Genomic DNA, 17,720 nt, shown 5'->3' with positions numbered 1-17,720 from the left:
CCCTGTTATTCAGCAGTCAGATGTTATTGATCACTTAAATACCCATGTCTTCTACATACCCATGGATTAAAGTTTCACACCATTCACTTCAAAGCAGGCCAGTGACTGTGGGTAAAAAAAGGTGTCGCAGTTGTAGTGGGGGGGTCAAATCTGTCAAGAAGGGCGAAGTCTGCCGAATTTTAGAAGAGAGTCAAAATGGCTGAGAAAGAATGGTGGGGGGAGGCAGCTCTATTTCAGTCTCTACAGCTGTCTTGTTTTTATGGTCTTTGACGGAGCTTGGTCTCTTTCTCCCTCTCTCACCTTCAAGCCCTTGCTTGAAGTGGCTGCTCTGCTGACCTTCTCTGCCTAGGATCTAACTTCTGTTTGCTGCTCTGCAAACAATTATCTGAACAAATAGATAATCACTTGCAGGATCTTGGATCAGATAAAACCAACATAAAAAATGTTTTTTTAAAAAGACATATTGTTCCCTCAGGCTGGTGTTGGATCCCGATACATACCTTGGCTGTACATCCGTGTGATTGATGGCAGCCTATGGAGCTCATATATGGAGATAAGTGGGTGGGCCACTGTTCTCCTTTTCTAAAGCAACTATACTGGGAACCTCCAGGAGTGACCCAAATTAGTGCACCATGGTGGGAAAGCTGCTTACTTAGTCCGATCATCATTTGTTGTTTCCCATCACAGATTGACTTGTTGTCACAGAAACAGACATAAACAGGTCCTCCCGTTACACAGAGGTTAAATATTAGAAAATGTGCTTTGAAGGAAAAGTTTACTGGCAATATCTGAACTTTTTCTTTGTTTTCCCTAACTGTGAATGTCTTCTTCTACCAGTGCACAAAGCCGCGAAGCAGCACAGGAAAGAAACTAATGTGCAGCTTGTAGAAGTTTAAAAGTTCTTTTTCCAAACAGAATACATTCAGTATTTCCGTGTGGTATTTCCTGTCACATGTGTCGGTATTACAGGACTGTTTACATTTCTCATTGATGCAAGGTCAGTGTCTGTAGATGCCGAGTGGTCGCGTGTCATTGTTGGATCTGGACCAGAGTCCATTAGCCAGCTGTTTTCAAGTTTCATGACTGTTTATAAACCCTGTTGGCTACTAGTGATCTGGTAGCGGGCTTAGACCAAACCTATCATTTAGACAGGTGATGACTTCAGGATATGTTAACTGTGAGTACATGTTGGCACCCTGCAGCTCTTGGCTGATAATTACTGTTAATCCAATACGTGTGTATGCGCGTGTGTGTGTGTGCCTGTGTGTGTGTGTGTATCGAAGGAGTATAGCAACAACAGCCTGTCATCATGCGCCCGGTTTTGTTCTCTCACGGCGGAAAGAAAAGAAACAAAAATAGCCACAACAAAGACGCTCAGTGTCAGGATGAAAAAGAAGGTTGTTATCAAGGCAGATGAGTTGTCCCTCAGCATGTTCTGTCAGTCAGTTTGGCCATATTAGTCCACACCATGACATGACACCAAAGTCAGGCCTGTGTGTTGGCATTGAATTCACCTCATTCCAAGACTCCTGGGGCCTATTTTGGAGCATCGGTAAGCCGATCCGCCCCGCCACCTCTTCACTCCTCCCTCTTTCTGTTACTTTCCCTTCAGCTCTGTTTTCCTGCCAAACCTGATGGTGTGGCTAAAGTTAGCCCCCAATGGGCTAGTATATAAGGCCCCTATGGCCCAAAGCTTACATGTCAGTCACATCGGCTTGGCGTAGGCTTCTCTTCTTGACCACCAACAACCCCACAAACTTGAGAGATGGTGAGTGTGGCCATGTTCCTCAGAAGAGCAGTCTCTAGGGATCTAGGATCTTATCTGCACTAAACTGATGAGATGAAAGCATCACTGACACATTTGATATCTGGATTACCAACAGTCGTCTTGAACTCAACATCCCAAACTGTGGATTTGGACCCAGTTTTATCTTTTATTTGCCGGCTTGAGTTAAACTTTGGCTAACATGTCAAACCTTAATCATGATGAAATACAGAAATACAAAATGTTTTTGGGATCACTGGCTTATTCTTATTCTTATTTTTGTTATAATTCATATTCCTATTCGTACTCTTATTCCTATAATAGTCCCCAAAGCCATTCCATTGTATTTTACCCTAAATTGGGTAATAGATTAAACATTGATAGATTTCTTTTGAGGGAAAAGAAACTCTTCATGACAAAAATGTGTAAATTGTTTGGCAATTTGGCAAAAACAATCAGATAATCTGTTTGATTAGACTTTTTTGAGCATTCTTTAGTTTATCACAACAATACGGATGTAGAAGTTACTGAAACAAGCTATTTATGACTCCTTTGGTCGTCCTTGACAGCCTGATTCACTGCATCTTATAGTGAAGACTGTTTGTTTGATGTTAAAGTGTAATGTACTTCACCTTACATTTCCCAGGCACCCAAGAAAGCCAAGAGGAGGCAGCAGCAGGGTGAGGGTGGATCCTCCAATGTGTTCTCCATGTTTGAGCAGAGCCAGATCCAGGAGTACAAGGAGGTAAAATATTTCTCATCGCATCTAATAACACGTACATCAAAGCTGAAGTTTTCTAGTAGTGGCCTATACATTGAGATCTCTCTGGGCCATGTTAGAAAAGGTACATTTTGTACACTGCTGTGGCTCCATGTATCATTTGACCTCTGAGATAATGGGAGGACGCTATAGACCTGATCAGGTGGCTGTATGCGAGCGAGAATATCCTCATCAGCTTGACAGGACAGTAAATCAGAGATTTTTTTCTGATGACATCAGCCACATCTTCACCGGGGCAGCTCAGCAATCCTCCTCAGAGACTCGAAACACTCAGTCTGTGACCCCACTGGAATGCCTCCCAACAGCTGGTGGACAGTAATATTAATCAAATCAGCAAAGAGGGGCTCATTGTAGTCAAAATATGAAATATTCGAAGTCTTAAGAAAACCTGAAAAAGAAGGAAAGAAAGAAAGTTTTAGAATAATTAACGATGTATGATTTTTCTCAACTAGGAAATGAGTGTTGTAATTAGATTGCAGTAAGTCCCTCTGGGGTTTTTCTTATTTCCTACAAAGAAAAGACAATACTAGATAGATAATAATAATAGACAGTAGCTTAGCTGAAATAACATCGGGGACAGGGTCATCAGATTTAGTCACAAGGGGGAAAAAAGGAGGGGTGGGGGTGACAGCTGTAATCAATACCTTCTCCTTAAATGTCGCAACGGGCTTGTCTCACATTCCGAGACCATTTTAACACCTTAGAAAGACAAGTGGTCGACCAGCTGCCAAGTCCCAAAAGGTTCCCAATGCCATCTTTGGTTTCACTGGGTGCTACGCCCAGCTATGTGGGACGAGAGGTGGAGAGCGCCTTTGCATTTACACGTTTATGTTGGCAAGCTGTCTCGCGCAAATAATTATCATAAGTGAGTCTTATAACGAGGACTTGTGAAAAGTGTGAGGATCTCAATTTTCACAGTTTTAATAACTTGTAGTTTATAGTTTGAGGGCTTATGAATTTCATCTAAGGAGGCGGTAAGCCTTTGGATTAGCCACAATGCATCAGCTGTATTTTTATTCACTAACTAACCTCTCCTCTCTTTACTTAACTACCAGGCTTTCACAATCATCGACCAGAACAGAGATGGCATCATCAGCAAAGACGATCTCAGGGACGTGCTGGCCACCATGGGCCAACTGAATGTGAAGAATGAGGAGCTCGAGGCCATGGTGAAGGAGGCCAGCGGCCCCATCAACTTCACCGTCTTCCTGACCATGTTCGGCGAGAAGCTGAAGGGTGCGTTAACATGACGTATTCATTCTCACAGCTCAAGGCTTCCTTGCTTTTTGTCTTATTTTGTAGATCCCCCTCCACATGTAATCCAGGATTCTTTATTCAAGTCTTGTTATTTTTCTACTTGATAATTTAGACTAATTAGCTGCTTCACTTTAGGTGCTGATCCCGAGGACGTCATCGTGAGCGCTTTCAAGGTCCTGGACCCCGAGGGCACTGGCGCCATCAAGAAGGAATTGTAAGGGCTTTTTAACCACATAGTACCATATATAACAGTGTAAACTCTTCTTCTGGAATCAAGATAAACCATATGATATCCATTCTGCTCCATTTTCTCTCTCCAGCCTTGAGGAGCTCCTGACCACCCAGTGCGACAGGTTCACCGCTGAGGAGGTGAGCTGATCCGTCTTTGTCTGTAGTTAACATGCGAAGTTTGCTTCAGTTTTTTCGGGTTGTAAGCCATTTTTCTTCAATATCTCCCCCCTGCAGATGACCAACCTGTGGGCTGCTTTCCCCCCTGATGTGGCTGGCAATGTGGACTACAAGAACATCTGCTACGTCATCACACACGGAGAGGACAAGGAGGAGTAAAATCCACCTCTCAAGACCTCTACCTCCGTTAAAAAACCAATAGCCTACCCACCATCTACACACTCCCCTCCTCTCCGACGACAACGTGGCTTCCTTGCACACTTTAGCGACCCCCACCCCGCCGGCCCACTCTTTCCGCTTGCCAGCTCACTCAGAAAAGACTTATCTCCTTTATCGAGATACTCAGTGAGAGGACTGAAGGCTTTGGGGTTGTCTGTGTGTGAGTACCAGCAGGGGGACATGGGATTATTTTCAATAAAAATAATCTTGTGGCACTGAAACTCTCTCTCTATCTCCGTCCCTGCCTTTTGTTCCTCCTTCTTTTCCCCCATCACTCATTCTGTCTTGTGTTGAGGCCAGCAGTGCATGCATCATACCTACACAAAGCGTGTACGCATATGCAGTCCAGTGTGTACAGCGGTCAGTCAGAAAGTGTCTCTTGGGTGCTGTGGTGCATGCACAGTCATTTACTTGAAACAAGTAAAGCAGCCTGACCCAAGTGGTCTGTTAGTCTCAACTTGACACAGTGTTTCATGGATTTGTCCCTTTGTTTATAATAGAGAGGAGTGCAAGGTAAAAGAGAGGGCGTACTGTACTATAATAGTTTGCCTACCCCCCCTCTTTTTAATCTGTCTCTCCCTCTCTTAAACTCAGGTATGAAAGGAAAAGTCGCAGTGAAAAATAGGAAAGATTTTGTCAAATCTTGTAAATAGAGAAAGAGATGGTGAAAGATGGTGAGCGGGAGGCAGGAAAGAAATGAACAAAAGTAAAACGTCTTTGTTTTCCAACTCTTCTTCCTCCCTCTCACCGTTGTTTCTCTCCTGTTGTTGTGATTGCGTCTGTAACGAATAAAGAAGCACAAATAAAATCCACTATCTTTCGTATTACGCTGTGTCTGTTGGTATAAGTGGGGACTCGGGTGATGACGCTGCTGGTTGGCTGAGAGAACTGACTGCACACTGACTTTTAAATCCCTACCTCACACGCATCTGTGCATCAGTGCATCAGTGCATCAGTGCTGTCACTCATATAGACCTCTCCCCTCCCAAGGTTGTATAACTCATGCCCTCCAGGGCTGTGACTCCCTCTTTCCCTCCCAACCACTCCATACAGACAAAGAGATGAGTGATGTACCAAAAGTTTAATCTTGTTAATTAAGGAAGAAAAGAAATACCAAATTGTGGACACGTTAAAGATATAAAACCATCCACCCTGTAAATTCCATAATTGTGGAAAGGCTTCCTGGATTCTGTGCTTAAATGTGCACACCACATCAGATGGTCGGTAAGCCAACGCCACCACCACAGTATAGCTTTTTTACTGACTACAAGAAGGATATGGCGAAGCATTACATTTGAGATGGGGTACTTTTAAAAGGTGAAAAATTGTAGATAAGTGCTGGTCAAAACTAAAAGTCTATTCAATGCTGAATTGCAGCAAAGTCATTTCTCCATGCAGCTTCAACCCGTGTGCAGGACAGAGGGACAAAATGATAGAATCACTTAACAATACAAGAATAACTTGGCTAAGGACTAAACTCAAATATATGAACCACAACGGGTTTTTTTCAATTTTTTTGCAAATTAAAGGGGAAATATCAAGGTCGTTTTCAAGTTAATATTTATATTTTTCCCTTCTACCAGAACATGTTTGCAGGTTTTAATGTTCAAAAACACATTAATTTTCTCCTACTGTCTGTCTGAATTCCCCTGTATTCACCTGTCTGTCTGAAACGCTCTGTTTTAGCGACTGTCTCTTTAAGACCCCCTCCTGAAGAAACCCCAGTCTGCTCTGATTGTTCAGCATTTCCGTGTAGCTCATTCCATAGGTGACTGGGCTGGTAACCGGAGGGTTGCCGGTTCGAGTCCCTGTGTGGACCATGAATGGAGTGCTTACTGGTGGCTGGAGAGGTGCCAGTTCATCTCCTGGGCACTGCCGAGGTGCTGTTGAGCAAGGCACCGAACCTCTAACATTTCTCCATTGGTTGCATGTATAAAGGTCCTGTCTGTGCATGTGTGTGTATTTCGGGCCTGTGTGTGTGGAAAATGAAAAATAATAGAGTGAAAATTGAATTTCCCCATTCGCGGGACTAATAAAGGAATTCTTCTTCTTCTGCGCACTCGGTGTCTGCAACATCACTGCAGCTGGGGAATGAATGTAGATGACTGTAGCATATATTAAGCATGGCACAGAAGTCCTGACAGCTCATTTAAAGGCATCATTTCTGATTATGGGCTGTGCGCATTTCCCTGCGAATAGAGCGTTTTACATTTATACAGCATCTCAACCTGCTTTATGATGAAAAAAAAAGACATGGAAATTCCACTTGTTACAATAGAGGCCCCTAGGGAACATTCAGTACCTGCACATCATTACGTTAGCATTGTTGGCATTTGCCTCAAAGTATACTGTGTACAGCCTCACAGAGACGCTAGCATGACTGTACAATCTATTTCAGGAGTCAGATATTGTAATGTATTTTGTTTTTCTAGGGACACTTTTGTTTCATAATGTCTCTTTTAATGACAGCACATTGTCACTATTCACTGCCCCCTCACTCCTCAGTCAATCCCAATCAATATAAAAAACGATGTTTAAATGAGTGGATGGAAACTCAGACATTTAACTTAACATGACCCGACTTTTAGATGTGTTTCTGTTGTATTTTTCAAAGTTCTCCATGTGGATTTGTTTATTTGAAACATATAAGACACATCCAAGAGGTTATACTTCACTCACTTGTTGAACGAAGGTAATGTGTAATAATATGTCACGTTCCTTTTTTTCTTACTGATTTGACAGTAAAATTCATTCAAATCTGATTCAAAATGTCTGTGGACAGATGTGAAAGATGATAGTGGTGCGCCTTGTACATTTTTTAGAGCCACATCTACATTATTCAAACCAAGAGTACTCTCTCAAACACAGCTGGGCATATTCTCTTTTACAAATAGCGAGACATCAGCTTGGTTTGTTCAGGGGCTGCAGGTGCTTTCAGCTGGTTAATAAGAGAGTGAAAGAAAGTTGGAAAGTACTTTTTTTTAAATATAAAATAACCTCCACGAATCTAAATGTCTCAGTTAATTAACATCTCTGACTACTCTAATGCAACAGCTTATATCGATCATTGTAAAGACGAACAGGGGGGAATTATCTTCTGGACATGTGTCAATTTATTATCGTGTGTTTTTGAATTTCCTGGAGCTGTTGCCTTATTTTTGGACCTTTTTCAGAAAGGAAGAAAAGGAACACCATTCTCTCCCAATGATGTCTTTATATCAAATCTCACTGTCATGGATGGGCTTTATTCGCTCGGTCTTCTACCAGAGTTGTATATGCTACCACATTGGCGAAACGCTGCACATGACACATTTCTATCCTTCATATTTTCATTCAGTTTGTGTGGGAGGCCTCTCTTTGTGACCTGTATCTGTCTGGAATGTTACCTGGCTGTGGTTCATCCAGCTACATATCGGGCGAGAAAGAGTTTGACTCCCATCGTCCTGGCGGCTGTCGGTGTTTGGACTGTGACAGTGATTTCTGGACTTTCTATTGCTATCAGAGATAATGGGACTTGGGATGCCATCAGCATAATCTTTTTTTATGCTTTGACTCTCCCTGTTGTAGGATTTTGGGATTTTTCCATCTTCCGGACCCTGTGGAGATCTAACCCTGGAGGAAAAGACATTCACCCCCAGAAGAAGAAGACTGTGAATATCCTCATCAACAACATTATTGTCTCCTTTATTTTCTATTTTCCTCCAATAATTACTTTGTTCGTATCGCGGCTTCTGAGCTTGCATGACTCCACCATTCATTGTGTTGTGTTGTTTCCAGCGACGAGCATCATTTTAGTAGGAAATACACTTTCACTACTCCTGCATTTGAACAATCTGGGAAAACTAGACTGGCTAAAATGTTGTAAGAAGAAATAAATATACAACCTCCATTTTGTCTTTTCAACAAATGCATATGCAATATGGTATTGGTATATGGTATTGTGTCTGAATAAATGTTAATCTAGTGCCATAGAGATTGTCCATTGGTTTGATATTCAAGATTTAGAAACAGATGGAAAATTGTTTTTTTTTAAAAATTGTTCCAGGGGGAAAGCCTTTAGATTTCATACTGTAATGAATTTATATATACATTGTAAACCTTTCAATAAACAGAATTGTAATTATTGAAGACTGCATCGTCCTGCATGCTGTGATTTGTATAGACATGGTCTCATTTTGTTCCATTACATCCATATTTTGATATGATTATGATAGTTTTTGTTGCCATTTCACCAATCTTGTCCATATCGGGTACCAGGTGTAATCAGTCTTTTTCTTTGTGATAAAGACCCTGTGAGGTCAAAACCTGTGCTTGACTGTGTGATTTTTCAAATCCAATCAAATCAAGTGTATTTATAAAGCAACAACTAGAGTTGACCAAAGTGCTGTACAGTCACATAACAAAATATAAACAACATAACAGACACCAAACGGTAGAGATAACACTATAGTGCCATCATGCACAAATAAATAAATAACAACAGATCGCAAATACTGCATAAAACACATTTAAACGAAACTTTTCTACCTTTTCTGCCTAAGACTGTTTGACCCATTAGTTGCTCTTTGAATCACAACTTCATGGGTTAAAATAAAGGAAGTAAATACTACCCATCCTACAGTATTCTGCTTTGAACCACTTGATTTACCTAAAAGGCTATTTAATTCACCACTTGCAAAGCACAATTGTTGACAGGCTGTGGAAAGTGATTTGTGATGCTAGAGCGTGTATACACTGAGAAAATATTTGCCCTCAATTCAAATTCAAGGCCAGAGACATTTTCCACAACAGGGAGGACACCTGTTAATATGACACAGACAGTCCAAGCCCAGTGAGGGAGTATATATATATATATATATATATATATATATATATATATATATATATATATATATATATATATATCATTTTGCCCTACAAAGCCTGAGTGTAGTAACTATCAAATAATTTAAGCCTAAAAAAGCTTGAAAAAAAGTTAGTTTACTGTCCTAATAAATGAATATTTGGCACATTGATAATGGATTATGGTTGACTAGTTTGCCATTTAAGATTTTTTTATCCAAATCAATCCTAACCCACATAATTTCAAGGCCAAATTGCGTGGAAATCATGTTATTAGTGATTTCGTAGTTACAGCAATTAGGCTTTGTTGGGCAATATATATCTCAAGATTATATATGTATTAAATGATATTGATTATCATATTTTTTTTAATGATTATTTTACTGCCATGACCAGTTCCTCAACAGTACCAGAAGTCTATAATATAATAAGCTACCATATATCAATATATTTATACTCATACAAAATCAATAGATCAAACACGTGACCTAGTGACGTTAACAACAAAATAGTGCTGCCTTCAAAATAAAAGCCACCAATATGTGGCTTTTACACAGGTACTGAATCTATCAAATGAGTAGGCTAACATAACAAGAATTATTAATCGAAGCTAAATAGGACGATCAAGCCGATCGTGGGTGTTATTATAGCTGTAAATCGGTGTTTTATCACTAAAAATAAAAACTTCTACAAACCAGTTGCTGTGTTATTTTGAAAAATGGCAACCGGAAACGATGTGTGAGTGTGAAGCTTAACCCTGCTCTAAGGAAAGGGGGCAGTGGACATACTGTACTGTCACTGCAACACATCCAGGCCCGGTTTGTTACCAATAACTGACTCAGAAATGTCCGTGTGGTAATGTGGACCGTCGGCTGTGGAAGAGCCATCGATGCCACCGTCGTCCCGCCGTGCCTTCGTGAGTCCTGACGGGCCGAGGAGCCCCGCCGCCGCCGCCACCATGGCCTCAGCGGGGGTAACGTTACCCCGCTGCACATCTGTCAGACTCCCCGCTGCGGCCACTTTCGTCCTGCTCCTGATGTCGGTGACCACTGTGCGGTCATCTCAAGGCGACAAGGAGCCGGTTTACCGAGACTGTGTGAAGCAGTGCGTCCGGACCAACTGCACCGGAGCTCGGCTACGGGGCTTCCAGTCTGCCCAGCCGCAGTACATGGCGCTGACAGGTGAGGAGGTAACTTAGCTTGTTAGCAGCCTGCAGGTTTTCCATCAGTGTGCCCGGAATCCTGCTTCATTTCATCCACTGACTGTCTTTGTTTTGTTTTTTTATTGACAGTTTTTCATATTTACATTCACTTCACTTGTCAAATACATTGAAGTTGTCAAAAAAATGGCACAATAGCAATAAAAAAACAATACAGGACATTATCAAAATAGTACAAATCCATAAAATAAGATAAAATAGAAACACATTTAAACACAATCATCAACAACCACAATGATTTACCTAATGTGTAATAAAGGTATAATATTTGCATAAATTAATTGTTTTGTTCTATTAAGTAAAATGTTTAAATTTGAGATTTAGATTTAATTTATTGAAAGAGTTATAGGAGGGCAATGATATGTATTTCCTCATCCATGGAGAAATGTTGTGGCTTTTTATTTATTATTATTATTATTATTTTACTCATCAAAAATAAGTCAATCATAGTCAGACATAAAAATACACAATACAATTTCAGCCAGCAGAATAAATCGCATAAAGTTTATATACCAGACATACTGCAACATACACTGTTGCTCTTAAAGTTGGAATAAAATACTTTTTTACCTCCTTTCATGAAATGATTGTGGAAATGTGATTTATTCTTGACAGATAAAATATATATTCTCAAAACTTTATTGAACGATCCCTTCCAAACGAATCGCAGTGAAAATTAAACCACATTTCAATACAAAACAAAATTATTCCAACTTTATTGGCAACAGTGCGCAACACAAATTGTAATAGGATACGCAGTAAATTGCACCACAAAAGGGGAAAATTCATTATACAATAAGAATAAATAGAGGATAAAGTAAGTGACTGATATGACTTCAGGGAAGTTCATCAAATACATTCTTGTATCAGTTTTTTTAGTTGTTTATGAGGGAAAGGAATTTGAGAAGTGACTTAAATTCCACAAACATTTTTCTCTTCCGGATGTAATATGTTACTGTGACAATGGTAAGGATACGTCTTTAACTCGTGGGGTTACATTTTTTATTACTGGGGTAATTTTTCATTCATAAGCAAAGCTACTTGATACGTGATACTGTTTCATTTACTGAAACAGAAAGTTGAAAGCCAGTTTTTCCGGCTGTGCAAGGAGTCACAAAAGGCCTATTGTAACTCCACCCGCTCCATCGTTAACAGTTGTATGGTTTGTTTGTTGAGATTAAAAACTCTCCAGCATTTGGACAATGATACAGTTGAGAGAAACTGTGAAGTATACCTTCTTATCTCCAAATGAGGAGTGCACTTTTTTAGGACTGCCACAAACTATTATTTTTTATTTTGTCAATGCATTAACTATTTTATATCCAGTTTACATTCATATAAAACAGCGAAACCAACAATTTCTCACATTGGAAAAGCTGACATGAGATTGTCTGGAATTTAGTGCTTAAAATAACTCAAAATGATTCAACCGATTGACTCAGCTTCTATACAGTTCATTAAAACATTTCCCAGATGTATTTTATCATTGAATATGTTATTGAATAGAACTTGACTTGAACTCGACCTGTGTTCGTCCGTTGTTCCAGGCTGGACGTGTCGTGATGACTGTCGCTATCAATGCATGTGGACCACGGTGGGCCTTTACCAGGCCGAGGGGTACAGAGTCCCTCAGTTCCATGGCAAGGTTGGTGCTTTTTTACAGAGGCCAGTATGTGCATCACACTGAACTCCATTACAAAATCATACTTCTGTATTGGAGGCGATGCTGGGTTTTGTCCGCCAAAATAGCTTCGTATCCTCTAGATCGTATAAGAACAAAACTCTGTTGGGAGTTTTGTTTTTAATCGATTTTAGTCAGATGTAATGAAATTATAAGAGATGTATTTCATATCCCATAGTGGCCGTTTGCGCGCTTCCTGTGTTTTGAGGAGCCAGCCTCTGCCCTGGCCTCCCTGCTGAACGGCCTGGCTTGCCTTCTCATGCTTCTGCGCTATCGCAGCACGGTGCCACGGCAGAGCCCCATGTACCACACCATCAACGCCTTCTCTCTGGTGAGATGGAGAAAATTAAAAAAACTAATAAAATATGCTTCTATGGCTTTGCACTCATGACCAAATGCTAATTATTTGTGTTTCTTTAGGTGTCTCTTAATGCCTGGTTCTGGTCCACAGTGTTTCACACCCGGGACACCTATCTCACTGAGGTAATGCTTGTTGATACTGGTAAAGCTCTGTTTTTTGTCCACCTGATGGCAGAAAAATACGTTTTTTATGACCAAACAGTGAACAGAATTGCAAAGTTGCGCTTTCAGCAGAAACGGAGCAGCATGGGCATCCTTTCAGAGTTTTTTTTCTCTCTACCTGACTGATGTTAAATTAATAATCTTTCACCTTTCAGCCCCGGTTGGGTTTGCTTACTCCAGAGAAAAAAATATCTGTTCAGTCCACTGATAGCTGTCTATATGGAGGCTCGGTGAGAGTCGTTGGGACTCGATATGCAAACCAGCGAACCAAAACAATGAGCCGAGAAAAAAGTGTGTGTTATTGTATACAGAGTGGAGAACTGCTCTATTATCTCTTGAACTGACGGGCCGCATGCTGAGATGAGTGCCTCTGTTTTATTGGCTAATGAGCTTAGCTACTCAGTAACTTCCTAATGCTATTACTGACAAACCCTCCAGCTCTGTGCCGCAGGTTTTCAGTAACATACAAGTCTTATAAATGTGTTTTTGTTTCTGTGATATTCTCTTCCAGAAAATGGACTATTTCTGTGCCACAGCGGTCATTCTTTACTCAATCTACCTATGCTGCGTCAGGTAAGCTCCTGCAAATGCCGCCATTTGTCCCATGATATGATAGAAGGTGAAAATATGGTCTCAGGAGAAATAATATCACATTCAACTCCATTAATCGTTTAACCTGGTTAGCATTTCTGTCTGATATATTTATAAGCGTGATAACAATCAGTGAATATTTACTTGAAAGTCTGTAACCGATGATATGAGAGAAGCACACGTCCTGTTGATCCATTTGTCATGTTCACGCTCTCTTTGTCAGAACGTTGGGTCTGAGGCGACCCGGGGTGTCCAGCATGGTGGGAGTCCTGCTCATCTTGACCTTTACCTCGCATGTGTCCTACTTGACCTTTGTCAGTTTCGACTACGGCTACAACATGGCTGCTAACGCCTCCATCGGTACAGCAAATGCAATACAACATCGATAATTACCTGTACTTTTCCATTACTAAACTCATATTCAGTCTTCAAACAACTTACAAAATATCAGTTCCTTTTGTCGTCAGTTGCTACGTTTCTGACGACTGTTTCCTTTTCTGGTGCCTCGTCTTTTTTAAAGGCATGGTGAACCTGCTGTGGTGGCTGTGTTGGTGCTGGCAGAACCGGCGGACACTGCCATACTGGTGGAAGTGCGGCCTGGTGGTGCTGCTTCTGCACGGTCTGGCCCTGCTGGAGCTGCTGGACTTCCCCCCGATGCTCTGGATCCTAGACGCTCACGCCGTGTGGCACCTCAGCACCATACCAGTGCACTTCCTTTTCTACAGGTTCGTCCACTCACCTGCTCTGCCTTTGCTTCATAGCTTTACTGAAGAACATGACACATTTTTTATTATACCTGTATTCACGCTCCGTTTTAGCAACTGTCTCTCTTTCTCTGTGAAGACGAGCTTTTTCTGTGGATTGAGCCTTTTCATACTTTCACAGTATTTATATAGCACCTCAAGCTGCTTTATTCTAATAAAAAAACATGGTGTCTCACTTTTTACAATACAGGACCTTTAAAATGAATATTTATAGAGATATTTACCTCATAAGTGATCCTTACTTCATTCTCCCTCCAGTTTCCTGATAGACGACAGCCTCTACCTGCTAAACACAGAGAAGATGGGTGTTAAAGTCGAGTAGGAGGAGCTCATCACCTCTTCGCCACGCCTACGCCCTCACACCTCTCCAGTCAGGGCAGATCAGACATCCGAAACCGGAAGTAGCTCAGCCTGCCAGATGACATGCATGACACCACTATGACTTCCATCAATGTAGACTTTGTTTACATTTCATACATTTTTTTTTTTTAATTTTAGTATTTATTTGTGGAGTCATTTCTCTATTCTTTAGATCACAATCGATGCGTGCTCTTCTTGACCTTGCCTTGCACTGAAATATGCTTTGTTCTTTTACTATTTATCATAACTGCAAAAACCCAGATGAAGGAAAAAGTTTTGTGTTCTGCCACAGAGATCTGTGAAGGTTCGGATGCATATCCTGTTTCTTTTGACTCTCGGTTGCTTTTGAAAATGTATCCCCCTGAACCCACGATTTAACTCTCACAGGCTTCTTGGAAATCTGACACACTTAGCTCTGCGGGAAACAACAGTTTGCTGTGGCTGACAATAGATGGCACCAAATCCCTCGCCAGGCCATCATAACCTCCTGTGTTTGGCACAGCATGTGTCAGGGTCCATCTGTGCCAAAAGTGGGCTGGCGGACACAGAGAGGTGCCCCTTGTGAAGTGGGCAGGAGGGGTCAGCCAGTGGATTGTTCTAGACAGAGAGAGGGGGAAGGGGGTTTATGTTTGGAGGACATTCTAGCTGACAGCGTTTTTTTTTCTTTTCTCACCATCACACCTTTATTTTTGTGCCTGCGTTGTTTCCACTGCTGCTCACGTGTCTTCTTTTGTTATAATTTCACATTTCTTTTTACATTTTTTATCAGCTGCCTTTTTAAATTCTGTTATCGCTGACCAATTTGTGTGTTTTTATGCTGTTGACATGCCTGGTGATAATCATAAAATAGAAATATTTTCATTCACCTGGATTGCCTTTGGGTGTGAAGAGAATTGGAAAATGATTGAGTTGTAAATCGCAACAGGAAAGCTGAGTTTCTAATAAATTATGGGGTTAGATGGTGTAGTGTGGGGGGGGGTGGGGGGTTTGGTTGCATTTCTTGCTGTAATATTCCCTCAGAACGACACACACAACCAGCCGCTGTACAGATAACTGTCCATCATGTAAAATTCTCAGTTTCCCTCTTATGTCTGCCTTTACATACTGTATGTCAATGAACATGTGTCTTTTCCTCTTGTTATCAAATCTTTCTTTTCCTCTCAAGAGTTGCCGCCAAAACCCTTGAATCCATATCACGTATGTCTTCACCCCTCAAAGTTTCCCTTCCATATGTAGACTGTACATGTGTGTGTGTACATTTGCGTTTTTGTTTGAAACGCTGCCCATGCCTTTGTGTTTCTGTGCGAGAACAATGACCAGTACAGTATGTGCGTACACGTTGCCTTGACACAACATTTTTGCCACTGTAAACCAAATCACTCTGTGTGTGTGAGAGAGTGTGTGTGAGAGAGATAGAGATAGATAGATTGTGCTCGATCCTTTTGTAAAACTACTGATGTGTAAGGGTGTTAGTTCATGTATGTGTATGTTGTAGGTTTGCTGCGTGAATGTGTGTGAGACGACGGGTAAATTTAGCTCTGCTGACAGCCTGTGGGGTGGGGGCATGACGGAAAGACACGGAGAGGATGTGTGGGGGGCAAAAAGATTCCTGAAATCATGGGAGAGATGCTGGCCTTATGAGATAAGAAACATTATATTGTACATTTTCTAATTGTTTTTTTGCCAAAACGGTTCATATTCCCAGATGTACTCATATTTATTTAACCACTTCATACATTCGTGAAATGGTGTCTGGGGCCCAATTGTGACAATATACATATTCAAAACTGAAAGGACTTTGTCTGCTCATTTCACTGAAATCTGTTATAATAGGTTGAAGATTTCTTGGGGAATTAGCGTTAAAGAGTTTTTGTTTTCTGTAAATCGTTTCATTGTTCATTTCCTTCTTCAACAATAACCACATCCCTCCTCTTGCCTCACTCATCTGCTGCCCCCTGCCTGCTGCCCTGTGTCACCTCTCCAACTGAGTGCACTTTCCTCCACCTCACATCTACTATTTGACCAAAAAAAATAAAAAATGTTCTTTGTTGATAAGGAATTAGACTTGTCTGTGTCATTTTTCCCTTCTAGAGACTTGGCTTTTTGTCCTGTAGACGTGATCAATTATCTGTTTCGGTGGTTCTCCAAAACAGCTTAAATATGGGTGGACAATACAGACACTATCCTGTACTGTTTTGTTTGAAGTGTCTCGTAAGTTTATGCGGGCTGGTCACCTTTGGTAACCTGACTATCGCCAGATGAATTTCGTTCCGCCTTGACTTCACCTAGCTCTGGCGAGAGTCAGGTTAACCTTTTGGTGAATGACCCTTTGAGAAATAAATTACTTACTACTTAAATAAGAATAACTATAGGCTCAACATGTTTACATGAGTATGTCCTCCATCTAGGAAAATGGGAGAAAGTTAGGATTATGCTGCACTGCTCATTCATTTAATTAAAGGAAACATGTTCTTCTCATTTTCAGGTCCAGCCGTGTCCTTTCTACTAGAAAAGGTTAACATGCTTTAATGTTCAAATACATTATTTATTTCACTCTGTTTGTCTGAATATACCTGTATTCACCCTTTGTCTGAAACGCCAGTTTTAGCATCTGTCGGCCCGCTGTCGGCTGTTATGCGCGGAACGGGTGCACTCACACTGCTTAAAAGTACTGGGCTTTAGCTGAAAAAACGGTTTTGGCCCAGTACAGAACGACAGGGTGAGTGCGCCCTTAAAGGCCTCTTAAGCCCAGTCTGCCCTGATTGGTCTGCGCTTCCGGGTCCTCCAGGTCTGCGCTCTTGGCATCTCTGCACCGACATTGCAGCTGAAAAATGACTGTAGCGCCATTTTCACTTTCTACATATACTATACTGTATAGTGTAGTTGTGACATCACAACCATACAGAGGTCCTGGCGGCCTTTTTTCCTTTTTTCTGTGGATTGAGTGTTTTGATCATTTCACAATATTCATATAGAACTTCAACCTGCTTTATAAAGAAAGTTTTTTTCTTTTTACAATATAGGACCTTTAAGTGCTAATACTACAGTCACATTCTACTGTGGTAGCTGGTTGAGCTAGTTGACTTCTTGTTTAGTCCAGTGATTCCCAGTCTGGGGGGTCATGAGGTCAACCAGGCATTTTTTAAGTGTTCACAAACCAAAAAGTATAAAAAAGTGTATTTCTTTGCACAATGACATTCTACAATATATTTTCTCCATGCACTGCTTTCTTTATTTTGCCTAGTCAGTCTTCATCCCTCCCCTCTTCCACTGCAGTCTGAAGGACCTTCTACCATTTGCGCCAGAATCAT

At 41.1% G+C, this 17,720-nt stretch overlaps 2 protein-coding genes across 2 annotated transcripts; both read left to right on the top strand.

Moving 5' to 3' along the window:
* The first annotated feature begins 1,687 nt into the window (after window positions 1-1,687).
* On the top strand, window positions 1,688-5,242 carry mylpfb (myosin light chain, phosphorylatable, fast skeletal muscle b). The gene is made up of 6 exons (XM_083932858.1): window positions 1,688-1,768; window positions 2,412-2,510; window positions 3,602-3,782; window positions 3,939-4,017; window positions 4,124-4,172; window positions 4,269-5,242. Exons 1-6 carry the CDS (start codon window positions 1,766-1,768, stop codon window positions 4,368-4,370), a joined length of 513 nt encoding a protein of 170 aa, XP_083788984.1. The 5' UTR covers window positions 1,688-1,765; the 3' UTR covers window positions 4,371-5,242.
* Window positions 5,243-10,044: 4,802 nt separating this feature from the next.
* On the top strand, window positions 10,045-15,355 carry pgap3 (post-GPI attachment to proteins phospholipase 3). Its single transcript, XM_083932347.1, has 8 exons — window positions 10,045-10,453; window positions 12,039-12,136; window positions 12,351-12,503; window positions 12,593-12,655; window positions 13,206-13,267; window positions 13,509-13,645; window positions 13,806-14,010; window positions 14,308-15,355. Exons 1-8 carry the CDS (start codon window positions 10,162-10,164, stop codon window positions 14,369-14,371), a joined length of 1,074 nt encoding a protein of 357 aa, XP_083788473.1. The 5' UTR covers window positions 10,045-10,161; the 3' UTR covers window positions 14,372-15,355.
* The last annotated feature ends 2,365 nt before the right edge of the window (window positions 15,356-17,720 follow it).

This window comes from Echiichthys vipera (assembly GCF_963691815.1).
Source record: "Echiichthys vipera genome assembly, chromosome: 18".
In the NCBI taxonomy this organism is placed as follows: Eukaryota; Metazoa; Chordata; class Actinopteri; order Perciformes; family Trachinidae; genus Echiichthys; species Echiichthys vipera.
Note: the sequence above shows the minus strand (reverse complement) of the source record. Positions and strands in the feature narration are given on the sequence as shown.

What these genes read in the sequence shown, in the direction of transcription:
- mylpfb (XM_083932858.1), top strand. An exon ending in GTTCGGCGAGAAGCTGAAGG is followed by an intron (nt 3,783 to 3,938) that starts GTGCGTTAACAT and finishes GCTTCACTTTAG; the next exon opens with GTGCTGATCCCGAGGACGTC. An exon ending in ACAGGTTCACCGCTGAGGAG is followed by an intron (nt 4,173 to 4,268) that starts GTGAGCTGATCC and finishes TCCCCCCTGCAG; the next exon opens with ATGACCAACCTGTGGGCTGC.
- pgap3 (XM_083932347.1), top strand. Translation starts at nt 10,162, where the DNA reads ATGCCACCGTCGTCCCGCCGTGCCTTCGTGAGTCCTGACGGGCCGAGG. An exon ending in TCCCTCAGTTCCATGGCAAG is followed by an intron (nt 12,137 to 12,350) that starts GTTGGTGCTTTT and finishes CATATCCCATAG; the next exon opens with TGGCCGTTTGCGCGCTTCCT. An exon ending in GGGACACCTATCTCACTGAG is followed by an intron (nt 12,656 to 13,205) that starts GTAATGCTTGTT and finishes ATTCTCTTCCAG; the next exon opens with AAAATGGACTATTTCTGTGC.